The sequence below is a fragment of the Bactrocera dorsalis genome, chromosome 3, assembly GCF_023373825.1.
Source record: "Bactrocera dorsalis isolate Fly_Bdor chromosome 3, ASM2337382v1, whole genome shotgun sequence".
NCBI lineage: Eukaryota > Metazoa > Arthropoda > Insecta > Diptera > Tephritidae > Bactrocera > Bactrocera dorsalis.
This window is the reverse complement of record NC_064305.1, coordinates 38,899,981-38,922,157: the sequence shown is the minus strand read 5'-3', so window position 1 is coordinate 38,922,157 and position 22,177 is coordinate 38,899,981. Positions and strand designations below refer to the sequence as shown.

General features: G+C 35.9%; 2 protein-coding genes across 4 annotated transcripts in view; both read left to right on the top strand.

Annotated features, from left to right (window-relative positions):
- LOC105233006 (protein singed wings 2) overlaps positions 1–22,177 on the top strand; it is a 67,338-nt gene that overhangs the window by 8,463 nt on the left and 36,698 nt on the right. The window contains exon 1 of one of the 3 annotated variants that reach the window (XM_049452106.1): positions 10,487–10,860. The exons of 1 other annotated variant lie outside the window; for it this stretch is intronic. In XM_049452106.1, coding sequence (XP_049308063.1) covers positions 10,613–10,860 — 248 coding nt within the window. In that variant the 5' untranslated portion in view covers positions 10,487–10,612. Of the gene's footprint in view, positions 1–10,486; positions 10,861–17,089; positions 17,551–22,177 lie in introns of those variants that run through there. One more of the 3 variants, XM_049452108.1, reaches the window with a different exon arrangement.
- On the top strand, positions 4,614–6,084 carry LOC105233005 (cytoplasmic phosphatidylinositol transfer protein 1; the record flags this gene model as incomplete). Its single annotated transcript, XM_029553301.2, has 4 exons — positions 4,614–4,688; positions 4,756–4,827; positions 4,892–5,024; positions 5,084–6,084. Coding segments are annotated over 4 exons (555 nt in total), but the record flags the coding sequence as incomplete, so codon positions are not given.

Here is a 22,177-nt window from a genome sequence, read left to right as displayed (position 1 = left end):
AATGTTTACCGATCCAAACGGGGTTAGATCGCCGAAAAAACAGCTCTTGGTCGGATAAAATCCGAGTCAATTCCGGTGCGTAGAACCGGCTGTCGTGGGAATTGCACATACCGTTTGGTCATACCGGGTGGTTCCTGCCAGCAGAGCAGTCGTTGAGCGTTCTTTTTCTTTAGCTGGAAATATTATAACTGAAAGAAGAAATAGGCTCGGACTATGTTCAGTTGAAAGCTTATTTTTTTTTTAAATTCATTTTATAAAAGTTTTAGCGATTAAGAGTGAAACCAGAAAATAAACCTTTTTTTTAATTTTAAGTTTTTGTGGATCTCAATGAAGAAGTGATTAAAATTAGAAATTTGTGTTTTCTAAGCATTACCTTTGTTTATTAATTTTAAGCATTAATTGAATTTTAGTTTTAGGCGTTAAAAATGAAGAAATATATGCAGTAATGTTTTGGTTAATTTTATGCATCGCAACTTGTTTCCGTTAAAACACACAAATATGTACATGCAAATTATGCACATACATACATATTCCAGGGCAATTCTCGATCTGATTGAATCAATCACAATCAATTCAAACGCACAGTTGATCGATGTCTGAGTTTTCGTGCATCGTTGGACTGGATCGTCTTTTTCTGTACAATCATTTCCAATCATCATACCGGAACCAACCAATCAGTTTCAATCAGTAAGCAGAGCAATCAAATCAACTGATCGAACTCCTTCGTTTTGAGCACGAAACTCGATCGAACAATTTTGTAGCGAACCGCTGTGCTGAGTTTGACCGTTTTGAGCGTGGCTGATCAAACCAGATCGATCATACTCAATGCAGGTCTCTGGTGTCTACCAATGATTTTAATGAACGCCATTAGCACTAGCCTATTGCCGTGCACCTACAAAAGCTTTTACCTTATTTATTATTTATAGATGTAATTTTAAATTAAACCCACCCACCAACTAACTTTACTAACGTAACAAAAAGTCCTTATTTTTACAATATCCCCTCATTCTGTAGTGTTGTAAAAGTATGTACGGCATTCAACTTTTTCCATTTTAATTGAACGTTATGCCCACAATTTAATTTTGATTAAAAAGCTAATTAGGCATGGTAATATCACCCAAAGTGAAAGCGACCGACCATTACACGTAACCAATTCAGGATATAAATAAACTCCTAAAATAACTTAAACTATTTCATTACGTACTTACTTAAAATAACTGTTTGAATACATACCGCATGTTATGTGGCCTATAGTAGACATTAAATACCATTGTATAAATACGAAAGCGTTATTGCCAGAATAATAATCTAAGGGATTTTAATTGAGGTTTAAAATATGCAAATATGAATTTTTAAAATCGAAACCTAAAGCTTATATTTTTGACATTGAGGTTTATTTATAAACATTTCGAAAATTAAGCCAATTACAAACTGTAGCCTTCTTAGGACTGGTCTGCTGGCACAGGACTATTTCTACATTAAACTTTCCATTTGAAATATCTCAAGAATATTTCCGATGAACTTTTGATGATCAAACGGTTCCACCACAACTACCACCGAAAAGTTTATCGTTTCTGTTTAAATTTTAAATTTTTTTGTAAGGCTTTGAGGGATTGTTGAGGTTTGATTTACTTCTCGGCATTTAACTGAAAATTGTTTTTTTTTTTTGTTTTGTACACATGCTTTGGTTTAGAAATATATTTTTTTTAATTGTTTTGAGTTTTAAAAATATTTATATGTAGACTAACCTAACTTTTAAGTTGTATTAAAGTGGAAAAAGTGGGCTAAACTTTTCTAAAATGGGTGCAGAAAATTAGAAGTTTACCCCGGACAAAAGGTGACACGTAATTTGTTTACATACATATATGTAGATATATGTATGTGTTATATTTAATATTTCTTAGTATACACTATTAATATGTACATTTTTTCTTTCACTTCCTAAAATATACCTTCATGATTAATCCCTTAATGACAATGTAGTATTACAAGTGTTGACGCCACACTTTTCCTGCCACCTGTTAATATGTGTGGATTTTCACATAAGAGTGAATCTTAATGTAATGTAATATTGATTAGTTGTCTACCTCAGTAGCAACGATTGCTACCTTGGTATGCATCCATTGATAGATAAAACTATATGACGCATGTCTATACATACCTCCTAGCACTAAAATTCTTTTGAATAGTATTTTTGTCCGATACGCAGCTTTTGTCTAACTTTATAAATATAAGTTTTTGCTGCGCTAAAAACTTGAATCAAACATACAGTGGACCAATAAAGTTTACATACACCTAGTTCTATTAAATTACGACACGTTTATTTGTTTTAAAAGGAATAAATTTTGTGATTTTTTCTATCCATTTCAAGATGTGTATATTTAACATTAAATATAGGATATTTATAATATATATAATATTTTTTTACACAAATTAAAAAAAAAAAATAATGCTAAAACTTAAAATGGGACTTAATTCATACCAAGCAAAAACAACGTTAACTTTGGCTGCACCGAAGCTAATATACTCTTCACGAGTGCATTTCTTTTAGTAATATATATAATATATGTGTTCAGTTTGTATGGAAGCTATATGCTATAGTAATCCGATCTGAACAATTTCTTCCGATATTACATTATTTCTATGAACAATAACTCATACCAAATTTCGTGAAGATATATCGACAAATGAGGAAGTTTCCCATGAAAGTATTTGATATACTCGTAGTAATCCGATCTGAACAATTTCGACTCAGCTCGACATACTGATCATTTATATATATACTTTAAAGGCCTCCGACGCTTCTTTCTGGGTGTTACAAACTTTGTGATAAATTTAATATCCCTGTTCAGGATATAAAACGTTTAGCTACACTTATTATTATTTATATAAATCAAAAGTAATTAAAATAGTTTTATCGGTTTTTGGCATGCATTTTGTTGCAATTATTGTCCCTAGACGTTGACGCATGCTCCCCACTCGATTTCTAGTATTATTTCCGGATATTTTGACCCACTAAGTCGATGACTCAGTGTTTTTGGCCTTATTTTGATGAAATTCGATGTTTTCGAATACGGTTTTCCAAAAAGTTCCGGATATTTTGAATAGGATTAATGTCTGGTAATTGCGGGACCTATGGAGTTATTTTGAATTCCATAACAACAATTCACGTACAAGATACAATGTGTGTTTTGGGTCGTTATCCTGTTATACATTTAAGTGGCTGCTATTAACAGAATATTTCAAGCACACGTAAAATTTAAATTTTTTTCTTAAAATGTTCAGATACATATACTTATCCCATATACATATGTATCTTATAGCGTAATTCAAATCGTCTCAAGTAACAAAAATTGTCTCTAATTTAAAATCTACAATTTAGAGACTTGTGCCTGTATCAGAGCACAGAATTCTGGTATTAGATTGATATCTAAAATAATAAATTACTTATTAATACAAACTTTTCGGCATCAAAATATGTGGGTTTTCAAACCAATTTCGTTAGATTATTTTCGGAACTGTATTATTTTTATGAAAACTATTTTGCTTAGTATTTATACATTTTTTACATGAGACCTTTATTTTTTTATTCAACTAATAAAATGTAGTGGATATTACACATATTTACATTTCCACTTCGTCTATTTAGTTTGCCACGAAGTTTGTAAGACATGGAAATAAACGCCGAAGACCCTATAAAATAAATATATAAATGATGGGCCTAACAGGCTGAGTCGATTTAGCTATGTCCGTTTGTCGGGTACACACGAACTAGCTCCTTAATTATTAAGATATCAATATAAAATTATGAACACGTCCTTTTGTCCCCCAGAAGCTGTTAATTTGCAGAAACCGTCCACATCGGAACACCTTAGTATATAGCTGCCATCCAAATTAATCGATCAAAATCCAGTCTTTTTATACTCTTGCAACCTGTTGCTACAGAGTATAATAATTGTTTTCATCTAACGGTTGTATGCATCACCTAAAACTAAGTGAGATAGATATGGCGTTATTTACATATATATATATATAATTAATCGAGTAAAAATTGAGATATCTTGATGAAACTTGGTAAGCGGGTTCCTTAGTACACAAAAAGTACGAAGTTCATAGATGGGCATAATCGGACCACTGCAATGCCCACAAAACACCATTAGTCAAAGCGATGCCATAAAATCCCACTGAGCTATAGAAATTTAAAGATAAAAAATCACGATTTACCTGTATTTTCAATGAAAAATTTTTACATACCTTGGTCCAGTCCTTAATGTTAATATTAAGGGCTCAAATTATCAACAAATTTTTTTGGGTATTTCCAAGGAAACTTCATATGGGGATTAAAAAAATTAATAGTTAAAAAATAGTTTGCTCCTTAAGGTATTGCCTTGACTTTGATTCTGGCAAGTTGCACGAATATAAATTGTTCGGTTGCACCCGAACTTAAATCTTTCTTACTTGTTTTTTTATTTTAGTTTTTTAATGTTTATTTCTTAATTAAAATTTATGCACAAATTTAAATTCATCTTGAAGTGTCACGTTGTGCCCTTGTCCATCCCTCCCTCATAATTATGAATAATTAGAATTAACCGCACCTCTCTTTTGTACTATAATTTGAATCAAACGCCTTTGTTCTTTTCATATACATATACCGACTGTATTCTTTGACGCAAATTGTAGAATATACCGTAAGTACAAACAAATTATTTTCCACAAGCATTTTAGTCAAAAAATAACCTTTTTTTATATTTATAGTGCTCCTTCGTGCCCAAATTAAGCATAACAATCAAAACTAAATACGAGAATAATAATGGCTGCTCAGAAAACGTAAATATGTTCAAAATAAATGTATATGTATAATTACATCCATTTCTTAAATATGCTTTTATAGTGTCTGGGACTTAGCGAAGAGGAATTACAGACACGCTTATTGGAGGAAGTCGACATTGCATTTGATGAGCTTTCCAATCAGAATCATTATAAAAAAGAAGAGGATCCCAAATTTTTCAAATCTGTGAAAACAGGTGTAATATTACTAAATTTATTCGTATGTAATTTTTTTTATTGTACAAATACTAACTAGGTCGCGGTCCTCTCATCGAGGGCTGGAGAAGCATGGATGAGCCCATTATGTGTTCCTACAAACTGGTAAATGCTTCCTTCGAAGTTTGGGGTTTACAAACCAAGGTAGAAGATTTTATACAACGTAGCATACGCACCGTTCTGTTGTTGGGTCATAGACAGGCATTTACATGGATTGACGAGTGGTATGGCATGACTTTGGCCGATGTGCGTGCATTTGAAAGACAAAAGCAAGCTGAAACAAATGAAAAATTAAAAGCAACTGACGATAATTGACATGCGACATCAATAAGTGTCGATACTAATGTGGTTTAGTTTCCTAGGAAAGCGTTTAAAACAAAACAAATTAGATTTTAAGGAGTGAAAACGGATTTTAAGGAGTGAAAACGGAAGGAGTGAAAACGGAAGGAAGTGTAAAAATTTAAGACGGTTAATATAACCTTTGAGTTATCACAAGATAATACTAGTGTTAAAAAGCAAATGCTTGCTTAAAGAGCTCGAAGAAATAGATAAAGCAAAGTATAATTACTCAGGAAATTAATGTTCTAAATTGCGAACAACGCGCATTTAGCGTTTTCACAAAAGATTGCTGATAACTTCCACATTGATTATTTTAAGTAAAATTTCGTTATTGAATTACACAGAAAATCAGATAACAACATATTTCACTACTGTCACACATGTATTTAACTTGGCGATATTTTCTTTTTAATTCAAGAAATATTAGTTTCGAAAGTGAAAAATGCTTTTTGAGTTATTTTTACTCTTTAAATACATACATTTTCCCAACTAGGAGATTATTTTGAATATACTATATGTTATGTCTGTACATGCTTAGTGCAGAAGTAATTTCAGTTTTGAAATGAGTCTAAACTGAAAAGAATAGAACCCAAATGTTAGTTAGTTTGAATTTAACTAGCCAAATAGTATACACATGTACATATTTTATTTTTAGTAAAAGCAAAAAATTTAAATACAAAGACATATTTTGAAAAAAAGGAAATGTATCTTTTACTTTAAAATTAACATTTTAGAACTGGGTAAAAAATATAAATCATAAGCTACAACTTAAAAAAAAGATAATAAATTTACTTTAATGAATTATTAATTGTGTGAAAAACAAAGATACATACTACGAATTTTCGGTTTCTGCTAATTCACATCTAATTTCTAACTGTTTCATATTAAATCGCTAAATGTAATAAAATCATATAGTTAGCGCATTGCATACTTTTAGGCGAAATATAGACATTTTGAATTGTATTTTAACTCCGAAATATCGTTTTTTTAGTATTAGGTACTCTTCAGATATTGTTAGCTTCTTAGTTTTAGGCATTTCAATCTCAATTAATATCTCACTTGTGTCGTGGTTTTAAAAACCTTTGGGAAACTATCAACTTTTACGTTTCTCCGGCAAGCTGCAGTATTTAGTTTAAAAGAATTTATCCCACCTTCGGTGTTCACTGAGATTATGAGATTTTCTAACACCATTTGAGGAATGTTTTTTTTTCCTTTTTTCGAAAATTGTGTAATTTTACGACTAAATTTATTTACTCATTAGTATTTTTTACTTATACAAAGTATCAGTATACAGTGTACAGATTATCCCTAAAATCTCCACTCACCCCGCTGCTTGTTGTTATGTGAGTGATATGCCAAAATATTTATATATAAATATTTATGATTCCCGTTGAATTTTTTTTCATAGCCTTATTGAATACACAATGTAAATTATATAGTAACTATAATTGAATACCCTGTATTTATTTACAACTTCATTCTGCGGAATTAATATTCAATGTTAAATGTAGACTTCAACGCCAGGGTGGGCAAAGAAGGTATCTTTGGCACTACGGTCGGTAAATTCAGCCTCCACGAGGAAACATCCCCAAATGGGTTGAGGATGATCGACTTCGCCGGGGCCCGAAATATGGTTATCTGTAGTACTAGATTCCAGCATAAGAAGATACATCAAGCTACCTGGCTGTCTCCGGATCGAAAAACCACCAACCAGATCGACCATGTTGTGATAGACGGAAGGCACGTCTCCAGTGTTTTAGATGTGCGTGCGCTCCGAGGTCCTAACATCGACTTGAACCACTATATTGTTGCAGCCGAAATTCGACAACACGCCAACGCACACCAACAAACAAAAGGAAGGTTCGACGTCGAGAAGCTGCAATCACAACAGACAGCCGAAGGATTTTCTACTCGGCTTGCACTCCTGCTCTCTGAGAGCACTCGTCAACAACTCGGTATAAGGGAACTGTGGGACGGCATTTCAAACTCCTTTCGTACAGCTGCAACCGAAACCATTGGTTTTCGGAAAGTGCAAAAGAACAGCTGGTACGACGAGGAGTGCCATATCGCAGCGGCGAGAAAACAGACTACCTACCTCGCAACGTTACGATCGACCACAAAACGTGCCGGTTGGGATAGATACCGAGAGTTGAAAAGGGAAGCGAGGCGCATTTGCAGACAGAAAAAAGAAAGAGGCCGAAATGCGTGAGTACGAAGAGCTTGATAAGCTGGCCGACAGGGGTAATGCTCGAAAATTCTACGAAAAGATGCAGCGACTTACAGAACGTTTCAAGACCGGAGCATACTCTCGTAGAACCCCTCAAGGTGATCTAGCCACCGATGCCCAGAGCATACTTAAATTAAGGAGGGAACGCTTCTCCAGCCTGCTGAATGGCAGTGAACGCACAACACCAGGAGAAGGCGAACCCGATTCCCCAATCGATGACGATGGAGCTGACGTTCCATTGCCCGACCATGAAGAAGTTCGAATAGCAATTGCCCGCCTTAAAAACAACAAAGCGGCAGGGGCCGATGGATTGCCGGCCGAGCTATTCAAACACGGGGGCGAAGAGCTGATAAGGAGCATGCATCAGCTTCTTTGCAAAATATGGTCGGACGAAAGTATGCCCAACGATTGGAATTTAAGTGTGCTATGCCCAATCCATAAAAAAAGAGACCCCACAATCTGCGCCAACTACCGTGGGATTAGCCATCTCCACATTGCGTATAAGGTTTCATCGAGCGTATTGTGTGAAAGATTAAAGCTCACCGTCAATAAATTGTATGGACCTTATCAGTGTGGCTTTAGACCTGGTAAATCAACAACCGATCAGATATTCACCATGCACCAAATCTTGGAAAAGATTCGTGAAAGGAGAATCGACACACATCAAAGCTGCTTTTTAAAGCTGCTTTCGACAGCACGAAAAGGAGCTGCCTTTATGCCGCGATGTCTGAATTTGGTATCCCCGCAAAACTAATACGGCTGTGTAAACTGACGTTGAGCAGCACCAAAAGCTCCATCAGGACCGGGAAGGACCTCTCCGAGCCGTTCGATACCAAACGAGGTTTCAGACAAGGCGACTCCCTATCGTGCGACTTCTTCAATATGCTGCTGGAGAAAATTATTCGAGCTGCAGAACTTAATCGAGCAGGTACAATATTTTATAAGAGTGTACAGCTGCTGGCGTATACTGATGATATTGATATCATCGGCCACAACACCCGCGCCGTTAGTTCTGCTTTCTCAAGACTGAACAAGGAAGCAACACAAATGGGTCTGGCAGTGAACGAGGGCAAGACGAAATATCTCCTGTCATCAAACAAACAGTCGTCGCACTCGCGACTTGGCTCCCACGTCACTGTTGACAGTCATAACTTTGAAGTTGTAGATAATTTCGTCTATTTAGGAACCAGCATTAACACCACCAACAATGTCAGCCTAGAAATCCAACGCAGGATTACTCTTGCCAACAGGTGCTACTTCGGACTGAGTAGGCAATTGAAAAGTAAAGTCCTCTCTCGACGAACAAAAACCAAACTCTATAAGTCACTCATAATTCCCGTCCTGCTATATGGTGCAGAGGCTTGGACGATGACAACAACCGATGAGTCGACGTTGCGAGTTTTCGAGAGAAAAGTTCTGCGGAAGATTTATGGTCCTTTGCGCGTTGGCCACGGCGAATACCGCATCCGATGGAACGATGAGCTGTACGAGATATACGACGGCATCGACATAGTTCAGCGAATTAAAAGACAGCGGCTACGCTGGCTAGGTCATGTTGTCCGGATGGATGAAAACACTCCAGCTCTGAAAGTATTCGACACAGTACCCGCCGCGGGAAGCAGAGGAAGAGGAAGACCTCCACTCCGGTGGAAGGACAAAGTGGAGAAGGACCTGGCCTCGCTTGGAATATCCAATTGGCGCCACGTAGCGAAGAGAAGAAACGATTGGCGCGCTGTTGTTGACTCGGCTATAATCGCGCAAGCGGTGCCTACGCCAGTGAAGAAGAAGAAGAAGAATTCATATATGTACGCAAACATGTTCACATGTGTATGCCTTTCGTTAATGAGCCATCGTACTAGTCTTCGTACAATTTGCCGTTAAAGATGTCGCCATTGATAAAAAAAAAAACAAATTAGCGCATTTAATGTCGTTTTCTCGATACCTGGTTAATTCAATATTATCCTTAACTGCTGACGGAACCATTTCCAATAAGTTGTGGTTAGCTTACCTACAGATAGTTTGCTATCTGCATTCCTTTCATGGTTGCACATAGTTCGAAAGGAATTTTTGGAATTCGGAAATTTAAATACTATTACTCCGTTTGTATGTGTCATATGCATAAAATATAATGATAATGATCAACAAAAGTCCCTGTATGAACCAATAATTCGGAAATTTAAATACTGTTACTACATTTGTATGTGTAAAATGCATAAAATATAATGATAACGTGCGACAACAAAGTCCCTATGTGAACACTGCCTATACAGCTGATTTTTCATATCGATTTTACAGCTCCCATTTCATGTTCTGGTTAGCACTTTCTATAAAATTTACCAGAACTTAACTGACAGATGGCTACTAACCAGATACTGACACAACCTGCTTTCAACAAGTTTCGATAAAGTTTTAATAAACGCTTCAGCATACAGTGCATCACAGAAATAATTATACACTATACATGGGCGTAAAAAAGTTAAATTATGTATTTGCAAAATAAAAAAAATATATTTTGTGTTCTTTATAAAAACAATTACTAATAATATTTCCTTCGCGAATATGATAGACTGATATCATTGACATATTCCATTATTAAAATCCGTTAGATTTTCTCAGAAAAAAGCGAAAATCGCACCACATAAATATGTATTCAATTTACTATTTCTGTATGGTTTCGATTATCACTCAGTGTCCATACGTTTCTGAAGCAATAAGTACTTGTTTTTTACAAAATAATAATTTTCCAAAGTTTTGATTGAATTTCATCGGCAAATACAATTAATTTTTTATCATGACGCCGCGAGACAAGGAACTATCGCAAGATTTGAAAGATGTTATAAAACTACAAGGTGTTTCCAGTAAACAAGACTTTTTGAATCTAGCGCCCCCCTGGTGGCGCCATCTGTATAACGACTAGATCGTTAGAATCTGCTGTCTTTATCAATTATGTAGTGAGAATTTCATGACATTTCTTTGATTGGAAGTGAAGTTATTGCGTTTTAAATGTCAGTATGTTTGTGTTATCTGTGCGAAAATGAGCTTCGAACAAAGATTAAATTGTGTTTTAAAATTGGTAAAACTTTTACCGAAACGTTTCAATTGATGAAACAAGGTTATGGCGATGATTGCCTATCCCGTAGCAGAGTGCACGAATGGTTTCAACGTTTTCAAAGTGGTCGTGATGACATAAAAGACGATCAACATATGGGCCAATCAAAATCAGTGATCACCGGAAATTCCATCGAAACTGTGTGTGTATTTATCAAAAATCAACCAAAATCATCATTGAAATTTATGAAAATGGATTTGAACATCTCAAAAACATCGATTTATCACATTTTTATCGAACATTTGGGCTTACGAAAGGTGTGTGCACGGATTGTTCCCCAAATTGACTGACGACCAAAAATTGCTCAGAATCCAACATTCTTGTGCCCGATTATTTCACCAAAAATCACATTTTAACCATTAACCACTCCCCGTTTTCACCTGATATGGTACCGTGCGACTTCTTCCTTTTCGGAAAAATGCATTTGCCCATAAAAAAAGCGATATGCAGACGTAAAAGCAATTCAAAAGGCTTTTACCGGCATACTGACGGCCAGTGTTGCCAGAATATTTTTCCAGGGACCACTAGCGTCGACTCTAAAACAACTAAAAGACCACTAGATTTTAAATTTTTAAAGAAAGAGTGAATAATAAAAAATAATCTTATTTTGATTTACCTTAGCATTTTCTTGATGTTTTTTGGTCGTTGTATGACTTTTTAAATCTGCATAGTGATTCCGCAACCTTACACCGCATAACCTACACTTAGCCACTTTATTGCCGTCATTATCTTCTACAACTTGTAACCAATCTTTTAAAATAGGGTCTTTGAGCCAGAAATCTCTAAATTTTTGAGAATACTGTCGTTTACTAAACATTGTTATATGAGTATATTAATCATGGAGTACATTACAAGTAAATTTTCACTTCAAAAGATTTAAAAAAGTAAGATTTATTCTGTTACGAAGAAAGAAAGAGCGAACAAGATAAAAGAGAACGTATGAGTATTTCAAACAATTGAGTATAGTGGAATGTAGCTCTTAAAAAGGCTCCCACCTTGAGATATAACAGGCTACCTTTATTTGTTTTATTCGTAGCTCTTTAAAAACTTGAAATAGAACTAAAATATCTTATGTGGGAAGCAATTGTGAAGAATATCTTTATATATATAAATCTTCTGACCGTGTGTTTGCATTTGAACTGCTCCTAAAGGGATGGACCGATTTTGATGAAATTTTGTGTGTATGTTCAAGGAGATTCGAGAATGGTTTAGATTTACAAGAAAAGTGCGTACTGAAATTGAAAATGAGACTGGTAAAACCTGCGATCCCCAAACTATTCGTCAAGTTTTGTATGATGCTTACCATGGCCGTAATGTCCGTAAAAAGCCATTCATAAGTAATATTAACAGACAAAAAAGATTGAAGTTTGTGAAATAGCACGAAAGTAAAGATGAACATTTCTGGAATTCTGTTATTTTCTCAAATAAAAGTCAATAGAATATTTTTGGCTTCCACGGTAAAACATGGTGGTGGGTCGTTCATGGTATGGGGGTGTATTGCAGCAACTTGTGTAGGGAATCATGTATTCATTAAGCATACAATGAACACATATGATTACCTCAAATAATCAGCAAAGAATCTTTGAAAGCTGCTTTAATCGAAGAATGGGGCAAGATTCCATCTTCAGTGACCCAAAATCTGGTAAAGTCCATGCCATCCAAATTGAGTGCAATAAAAAAATCTAAAGGCTATCCAACAAAATATTAACGGTCCATCAAAGCTCAAAAATAAAACCCTTGGACCATTCTTTTGGAATTTACTATTATTGCATGCATACTTTAGTGACGTAATTTTAAGGGTTTTAAACATTTTTTCTCTAATTTGAAATTAATTTAAGTTTCTGTTTTTTGCTATTGCTTTTAATTAAAATTGAAAATATAAAAAAAAACGTTTTTTTTTTTAATTTCTACACCAGAATACCCCCTGAAATAACTGAAAAGAATAAAAATTATATTATTATTACTTCTGAGGCATGGTTTTCTCACGACAAAACGGAGAAACACAGTGCATACTTATTTTTGTGATGCACTGCATATTTAGAAAATGGCTCTTAAGGAACAATTTGCAAGAACGTAAAGCTGAGCACATATTGGACAACAAGTCGTTCCCCGCTTCACAATTTTGTTGTACTTGGAATCATTATGTACGGCAAATAATGCTAAAGAAGCTAAATAAAATAGATCTACTAAGTCACAAATAACTGACATCCCTCTCAGGCCTCAGTATCGGCAATTTTAAGCGGTTTGTATTCTCTTGAGATTTAAGAACGGTAAAAAAGACTTTTTCGACTACCCAATAAATACTTAACGTATAGCAGGCGTCTTAAGCTTTAAAATTTATTAATAGAAAATTAAAAAACAAGAAGAAACGTTAACTTCGGCTCGGTGCGTTTCTTTTAGTAATGTATTCGGTTTGTAAGGAAGCTATTCGTAACTTTATAGTAACCCGATCTGAACAATTAGATTATATTGTTAATTTCATCCTAAATTAGTTAAAATCATTATTATGAAGTATATTTCATTTTGAAATGTTGTATAAAACTTACCAATCATCAATGTGGATCATTCACAATGCGTAACCAGCTGTCAATTCATTGAAGAAATAATGTATTTGTTTTCTTGAGCAATTACTTGAGAGCTGGATACGGACCTTTAAGCAGTAATCCATGTCAAATTTCTTGAAGATACCACATCAAATGCGAAAGTGTTCCATATAAGCCTTTGATTCAAATATAAACGTCAATTTCGGCTACACCGAAGCTAATATACCCTTCACAGGGGCATTTCTTTTAGTAACTATGAATTCAGTTTGTATGGCAGCTATATACATATACAGCCATGGACACATAAATAGCACACTTGGTCATCAAATAAGAAAACATTTATTTATTCCTTAGGTTTATCACTTACGGATTTAAAGAGGAATGCGTTTTATTTTAAAAATTATTCACTTTAATATAACTATAACACTGAAACAATAAATATTTTATTATCGCCGAAAAAAGACGAAAACATCAATATCCTATATGACAGCTTGGACACATAAATAGCACAATCTGAAAAGGAGTTTAAAAAAAGGTACAAAAATTTATAAAAATTATTAAAAAATTGCAAAAGATTGTTCATTTCGTTAGTATTTTGTACAATATCCATCATTTTTAAGCACCCGCTCACATCTTTTCTGCATGCTGTCCACCAGTTCTTGATATCGTCCCTTTGGGATTGAATACCAAGGCTCCTCAATTCCAGCCTATAAATTATCAAAATTTTTGAATTTTTTGCTTGCTATTTTGAACTTTATATCAATTCATAAATTTTCTATTGGTTTCAGGTTTGGGTTTTGCGCAGGCCACTCATAAATTTTAAATTTTTTATTGCCGAGACCATACTTTATAACCTTTGCGGTGTGTTTCGGATCATTGTCTTGCATAAATGTCCAGTTTATGGGCATGGATTGAAATACATTTTATTCTTCAGTATATCCTAATACAAAAACTGGTCCATTTTACCATTTATTCGAACAATTGGCACGATGCCATGCCATGAAAACACACTCCAGACCATGATAATTCCACCGCCGTGCTTAATGGTTTTTTGGTATACCTAGGTTTAAGGGATTGACCTTGTGGACGACGTAAAAATGATTTTTCAACTGGAACCTTCCTATTTATCTTGGTTTTGTCGTTCAAAAACACGTTCTTCCAACATTGTGCTGGTTTGTCTCCGTGGGCCTTTCCAAATGCCAGTCGAATTTTGATGTGGCGTTTTGACAGGAGTGGTTTCTTGCTGGTAATTTGTCCAAAAAGTTGAGATAATTTGAGTCGTCTTCCTAAAAGCTTTCTGGACACGTCCACACCATATTCGTTATTAATTTCGATCATAATTTCTCTGGTTGACTTTAAAGGATCCTCTTTGCTCTTCCGTACTATGTATTTGTCCACACTAATATCGGATTTACGTGGTCCTGGTTTTCTTGGTATCTTTTTATTAACACAAGGTGTGTCAGTTTTGTTGCATAAAGAGCATTTTATAACATTTTTGGAGAGCAATATATTATTTTAGCAATTTTGACAGGATCTTTTCCTTTTTTGCTCATATTGGATATAAGGACTCCCTTTTCCGGCGTGGAATGTTTTTTTCCTTCTCATTTTAACGAAATATCGATGAAATAACTATATATTCGCAGAATTAAATTCAAAATATGCGAGAACCTCACACAAAATTATAAAAAAAATTACGAACTTAAAAATGTGCTATTTATGTGTCCACCTCAAATCAACACTAAAATAAAATTGTCGCGTATAAAATTTAATAGAAAATAAACAATATTTTTATGCAGGGAAATGAGCCTCATAACAGTGACAAGTACATAGATACATACCAAATTTTTATTGTTCAGCTACTTTAGGATTAAAAAAAATTAGAATTAATATGGGATTCAGATGTGTGCTATTTATGTGTCCATGGCTGTACGTATATGCTATAGTCAGCCGATCTGGACAATTTCTTCGGAGATTACATTGTTGACTTAGAAAATAATATATACCAAATTTTGTGAATATGTATTCTCAAATGCAAAAGTTTTTCCATACCAGCACTAGATTCCGATTGTTCAGTTTGCATGACAGCTATATGCTATAGTAAGCTGATCTGACCAATTTGTTCGTATATTACATCACTATCTTACCTGTGCCAACTTTGTGAAGATACTTTGGTAAATGTGAAAGTTTTCCATACAAGAACTTGATTCCGATCGTTCAGTTTTTATGGTAGCTATATGTTATCTTCTTCTTTACTGGCGTAGACACCGCTTACGCGATTATAGCCGAGTTAACAGCAAGGCTGTCGTTGAGTTTTCATTGGTACTGTTTTTACGTGGTGGGTCCCAAACCCAGCGCACAACCCTAAGTAGGGGAAATCTATATGTTATAGTGGTCCGATATCGGCAGTTCCGTCAAATGAACAGCTTCTTGAAGAGAAAGTGACGTTTGCAAAAAACTGAAGGACTAGTTAGGATATATACAGACAGACGGACAGGCTAAATCGGTTTAGCTCAACATACTGATCATTTATATATGTATGTATATACTTTATAGGGTCTTCGACGCTTCCTTCTGGGTGTTACAAACTTCGTGGCAAACTTAATATACCCCGTTCAGGGTATAATAAATGAGAATAACTTACGATTAGTAAATATGTATGTATGTAAGTATAAACTATATATGACAATATTGACGCTAAATGAAACTTGGACGATGACAACAACCGATGAGTCGACGTTGCGAGTTTTCGAGAGAAAAGTTCTGCGAAAGATGTATGGTCCTTTGCGCGTTGGTCACGGCGAATATCGCATTCGATGGAACGATGAGCTGTACGAGATATACGACGACATTGTCATAGTTCAGCGAATTAAAAGACAGCGGCTACGCTGGCTAGGTCATGTTGTCCGGATGGATGAAAATACTCCAGCTCTGAAAGTATTCGACGCAGTACCCGCCGCGGGAAGCAGAGGAAGAGGAAGACCTCCACTCCGTTGGAAGGACCAAGTGGAGAAGGACCTGGCTTCGCTTGGAATATCCAATTGGCGCCACGCAGCGAAGAGAAGAAACGACTGGCGCGCTTTTGTTGACTCGGCTATAATCGTGTAAGCGGTGTCTACGCCAGTAAAGAAGAAGAAGAAGTTAAATGTAGAAGGTGTTAATGAAAAACGAGGACACGCTGAGTGAATAAATACGCACAATATCGTTTAAGAATTTCGTTGTTTCATAAAAAAACTTAATCTCTCAATTGTCACTTGTTAAACAAAAAAGAATCAAATGTTGAAAGGGTATCCGCCACTCCCATAATAACTTCGAACATATAAAATGATCTTAATGGTTTTTACTTTTGATTTTTCAGCGACATACATTTTTTATCAGATTCTCGAACTGAAAATGCCGATTGCTCCATTTTGTCTGCTTTTTATAGGCTCTCTGGGTATACATACATATTTTCAGAATAATTAACAATTTTACTTTAATTTTATGCTACCGCTAACAAATTTAATATATAGTATGTATGTACATGCATCATACGATCATCATTTTGGTAATCAATAAAAATACATGTGTAGCGACAAAGTTTGGTTGACAGCTCTTGTTTACGAAATAATTAGTATTCTCTCAATGCAAAATAGCATAAAAGCTCTGATATCTATTGATGTGCCTACCGCGCAAAACAGTACACGGTGTTGTCAGATCTAACAGATAATAACAAACATCATACGCGGCAGGGTTAATGTCATTATCATTACGCTTACGCGAGCAGCGCATCAACCTGCGCTCTACGTTGCGATAAAGTGTTCGGAAATAACGCCGTGGCGCTTAGCTACCACTTCAGTAAATTTTGACCGCGCGTACGTAGCGTGCTAAGTCGCAAGCTGCCGGTTTGCGTTAGCCACTTGTTTTGGCACGCTGTTCGCACTCTTAATTCAGCGTTCATAAGACACGCGTCGGTTCGGAAAATACAATACTCATTGGAAAAAGATTAACTTTTTTGACGATAAATCTCTTGGCTTCTCTTTTCTTCGATTTTGTTGAATTTGTGATTAATTTATTATCGGTTGTAATGATTTCCGCCGCCTGAGAATTTCGTAAATAAAATAGTGGAACAATTGCCAGATATTTCTTGTTAGCGGAACGCGCATTACTTTCGGGTCAATTGTTTCAAAATAAGAAATGCCTCCAAAATTTCCCTCAGTCATGTCATGGATCTTGTCTTCTGTTGTGATTTGCTTTCAATACTGGCCGCTGCTGTTATTCGTGTTTTTTGCTCTATGTGTTGCTTCTTTACGGTGAGCACTAATTTTATTGTGTTTTATTTTAGTACATTTTTAATGTGTGAATACCAATGTTTTGTGTTAGCGCTAAAGAAAAATGTGTGAAAAATAATATGTTTATAATTTCGTTTCCTTGATCTCAATGAGTGCGTGTAACGCAAATGTTAATGACGACGCTCACGGACGTTACTGTCACTGTTATAAGTGTATTGACAATTCTGCAGATTTAAACATTGTCATTTTAATTGCTTGCAAAGCCAAAAAAATATTTAAAATTAATTTCGGCTGACGAGAATATTGATAGTATAATTTAATTCTCGAATTTTTAGCATCCCATTTCAGTCTATGTATGTCAGTTAAGTTAAATGTAAAAACAATGAATAATTAAAAATATCCATCCTCCTAAAAAATCAGATGTCGAAGATTAAAAAAAGAATTTTGAGTAAAACAGCAAGTGCTGAAAAATATCAATGCCAACGGTCACTCAAACCATTGGAAAGAACAATGTAAGATTTAAACGGTATCGATAAACTTTTTGGTGGTGAAGATTGATCTTCAAAGGTCACCGAAAATACTTTTGAAACACCCTTTTTGTCTGTAATGTTTAATGTAAAATTCTGTTGCAACAGACCAGTTTTCAAAAGGCCACCCTTTAACATTGGTTTGACTTTCGACATGTGTATAAATAAGTCTCAAAGGGAAAATATCAATTTTCAGTTTCGATTTTGAAATTTCCTTCTATTTTCCTTTAACAAATAATTGTTTCAACTGTTAGTTTATTATAATAAACACTCATTACAGTTTATACCGAAATTGTATCTGATGAAGTGCTTTTATTGTAATGGCCCAAAACAATCTTCAAATAACTTCAATTTAGAAGTTCTAAAGTCTTCAATTGTTTCTTTTGCTCTTTTTCTTGCGTTTATTATTCGTTTTTTGGTTTCTAGCATGAGCTGCGTGAATTAAACTCAAACGAATATTTTTACTTTCATTGTGTTAATGGTATGCTCATTTAAAGCACATGCATTTAAAGGCAAAATAGAGGATATATTTTTGATACAAAGCTGTAGATTTTATAAAGGTTTCAATGTAAAGTTTTTATAAAGTTTCGGAAGAGAGAAATCCCAAAAGTCGTTGTATTTCTTTTCTTATTCTTTACTGGCGTAGAAACCGTTTACTCGGTTATAGCCGAGTTAACAACAGCTCGCAAGTCGTTTCTTCTTTTCGTAAGGTGATGCCAATTGGAGATTCCAAGCGAAGCCATGCCCTTCTCCACCTGGTCCTTCCAACGGAGTGGAGGTCTTCCTCTTCCTCTGCTTCCCCCGGTGGGTACTGCGTCAAATACTTTCAGAGCTGGAGTGTTTTCGTCCATTCGGGCGACAATACCGAGCCAGCGTAGCCGCTGTCTTTTAATTCGCTGAACTCTTTCAATGTCGTCGTATATATCATACAGCTCATCGTTCCATTGAATGCGATATTCGTCGTGGCCAACACGCAGAACTTTTCTCTCGAAAACTCGCAGCATGGACTCATCAGATGTTGTCATCGTCCATGCCTCTGCGCCATATATGTAGCAGGACGGGAAAAACGAGTGACTTAATTGCCTACTTAGTCCGAAGTAGCATCTGTTGGCAAGAGATATTCTGCGTTCAATTTGGTGTTGATGCTGGTTCCAGATAGACGAAATTATCTACAACTTCGAAGTTATGACTGTCAACAGTGACTTGGGTGCCTTGTCGAGAGTGCGACGACTGTTTGTTTGATGACAAGAAATATTTCTTCTTGCCCTCGATCAACACCAGACCTATTTGCTTCGCTTCCAAATCCAGTCTGAAGAAAGCAGAACTAACAGCGCGGTTGTTAGGGCCAATGATATCAATATCATCGGCATACGTCAGCTGCTTTACACTCTTATAGAAGATTGTGCCTTCTCGGTTTAGTTCTGCTGCTCGTATTATGTTCTCCAGAAGTAGGTTGAAGAAGTCACACGGTAGAGAGTCTCCTTGTCTGAAACCTCATGTGGTATCGAACGGCTCGGAGAGGTCCTTCCCGATCCTGACGGAGCTTTTGGTGTTGCTCAACGTCAGTTTACACAGCCGTATTAGTTTTGCAGGGATGCCAAATTCAGACATCGCGGCATAAAGACAGCTCATTTTCCTGCTGTCAAAGGCAGTTTTGAAATCGATGAAGAGTTGATTAGTGTCGATTCTCTGTTTACGTTTTTTTCCAAGATTTGCCGCTTGGTGAATATCTGGTCACATTGATAAGGTCCATACAATCGCTCGATAAAACCTTATACGCAATGTGGAGGAGACTTATCCCACGGCAATTGGCGCAAATTGTGGGGTCTCCCTGTTTGTGTATTGGGCAGAGCACACTTACATTTCAATCGTTGGGCTACTTTATCAGTTCATCACCGCCATGTTTGAATAGATCGATCTGGTTGGTGGCTTTTCGATTCGGAGACAGCCAGGTAGCTCGATGTATTTTATTATGCTGGAGTCTAGTACTACAGATAACCATATTTCGGGCCCCGGCGATGTCGATCAGCCTCAACCCATTTGGGTGGTTTCCTCGTGGAGGCTGAATATACAGACTGTTGCACTAAAGGTACCTTCCTTGCCCACCCTGTCGTTAAAGTCGCCAAGCACGATTTTGGCCCATAGGTGCGCTGCAAATGCTCATAGAAGACATCTTTGGTCACATCATACTTCTCTTCCGTCGGAGTGTGGCCGCAAATCAGCGATATGTTGAAGAAACTCGCTTTGATGCGGATTGTGGCTAGACGTTCATTCACCGCAGTGAATGATAGTACTCGGCGACGGAGTCTCTCTCCCACCACGAATCCCACACCAAACTTACGCTCCTTTATATGGCCACTGTAGTAAATGCCAAAAGGACCTACTCGTCTCTGTCCTTGTCCCGTCCATCGCATTTCTTGGATGGCGTTGATGTCAACCTTCACTCTAACAATTAATCAACCAGCTGGACAGCGGCACCTTTCCAATTAAGAGACCGGACATTCCAGGTGCATGTCCTTCAAATCGTAATCCTTATTTCATTTACCATAGTCGTCAGTCGGGGGTTTCTCTTCCGAGGCTTTTTGTTCCTTTTCATTGGGGCGTTTTTTTACGTGGCGGGTCCCAAGCCCAGCGCACAACTATGTAGGGGGGGATGTTTAGCCTTCCCACTTTAGCTTGCCTTCAAACGGAATTTTCTTTTCCTACCCAAAGGATACTTGGTCTAGGACCGGAAGTCGTGAGCACTCTCATGTGAATGGCAATCAGATAATTTTCCTCACTTACGTGAACTTCTACACATGACTCCATCCTCCATCTGTATTTCAGTTTTTCGTTTTCACTACATCGTCATGATTCTATAAAACGAAAGTCGTCGTTAGAGGTAGTAAATTATATAGGAGTTTCTTCAGATCTTATCATCAGAACCGGACGTACTCTGCAACTTTCTTAAATAGCTACCATTTCGCGAACCCTCTAGTTTCCTACAAAAACTAATTAGATTATGAAACATAGATGGATACAGTTTGTACGATCTTTGACTTGAAGGAAGATGTTACAAATACGAGTAGATACATAAGTATGTTAGATAATTTATTCATCAAATAGATATATTTTCAATGAGCTTTATTTGTGATTCATTGAGAATCGGTTATCTTTTATAGACAATGTTATTCTAGTTTAGAGATAGTACCACAATAGAACTAAGCATAAAAAAATCAAAATATTATACTCTGTAGTAACATGTTACAAGAATATAAAAAACACAACATTGTTTTTTATAATGTAATATATGAAAACAATTCTATGAGTGTCTGTGAATTGAATATACATATGACAAAATTTTGTACTCTTTGTTTGAACGTTTTTTAATTACCCAGGTGTTTTGGTGCTAAGACAACAAAATTAAGAAAGAAGTACAGCTGTAGAGAAAATACTTTACTACTTTGACTTTGAAATTAATTTCATTCAAACTGGTGCAATATACACTATATGTATGCTTTCATATATTTCATAAGTAGTCCAAACACTACAAAAGGTTTTAAATAAGTTAGGTTAGGTTATACTGGTCGGCTGTCACGCCATATATAGAACTGGTCATTAGTAATGCGGCGTCATATTTGATAATTCGTCTAGTTCTTTGAAGTGCGAAGCTCCTAAATACTTACGACGAGTTCAGATAGTGCTGGACACAGCCACAGAAGGTGTTCCAGTGTCTCTCTTTTTCCAAGCTCTCTTCACTTTCTGCATGAATCATCTTTACTTATGCCCATCTGGTTCGTATGTGATGGCAGTAGATTGTGACATGTCAAGAGGCCGACAGCCGGAGTTCCGTTGTGCCCTGATTCACCTGTTTGCCCTTTCGGAGAAATCAATAACTTCTAAGTTAGTGAATAAACTATTTTTTCCGATAGAGAGCGTTACAAGCCAACAATGAATTGTAGTTTGACTACATTTCAAAATTTCCTCTCTTTAAAAAAAAACTACCCTATTATAGTTTCGAGAAATAATTTTTGCTATTCTAAACGATCGATATTACACTGACGCTAGATGAACTTTGGTCCGCTACTGTCAACTCTCTAATACAAGCAAATGGATCTTTCAAAACATGGTCCAATAGTTGA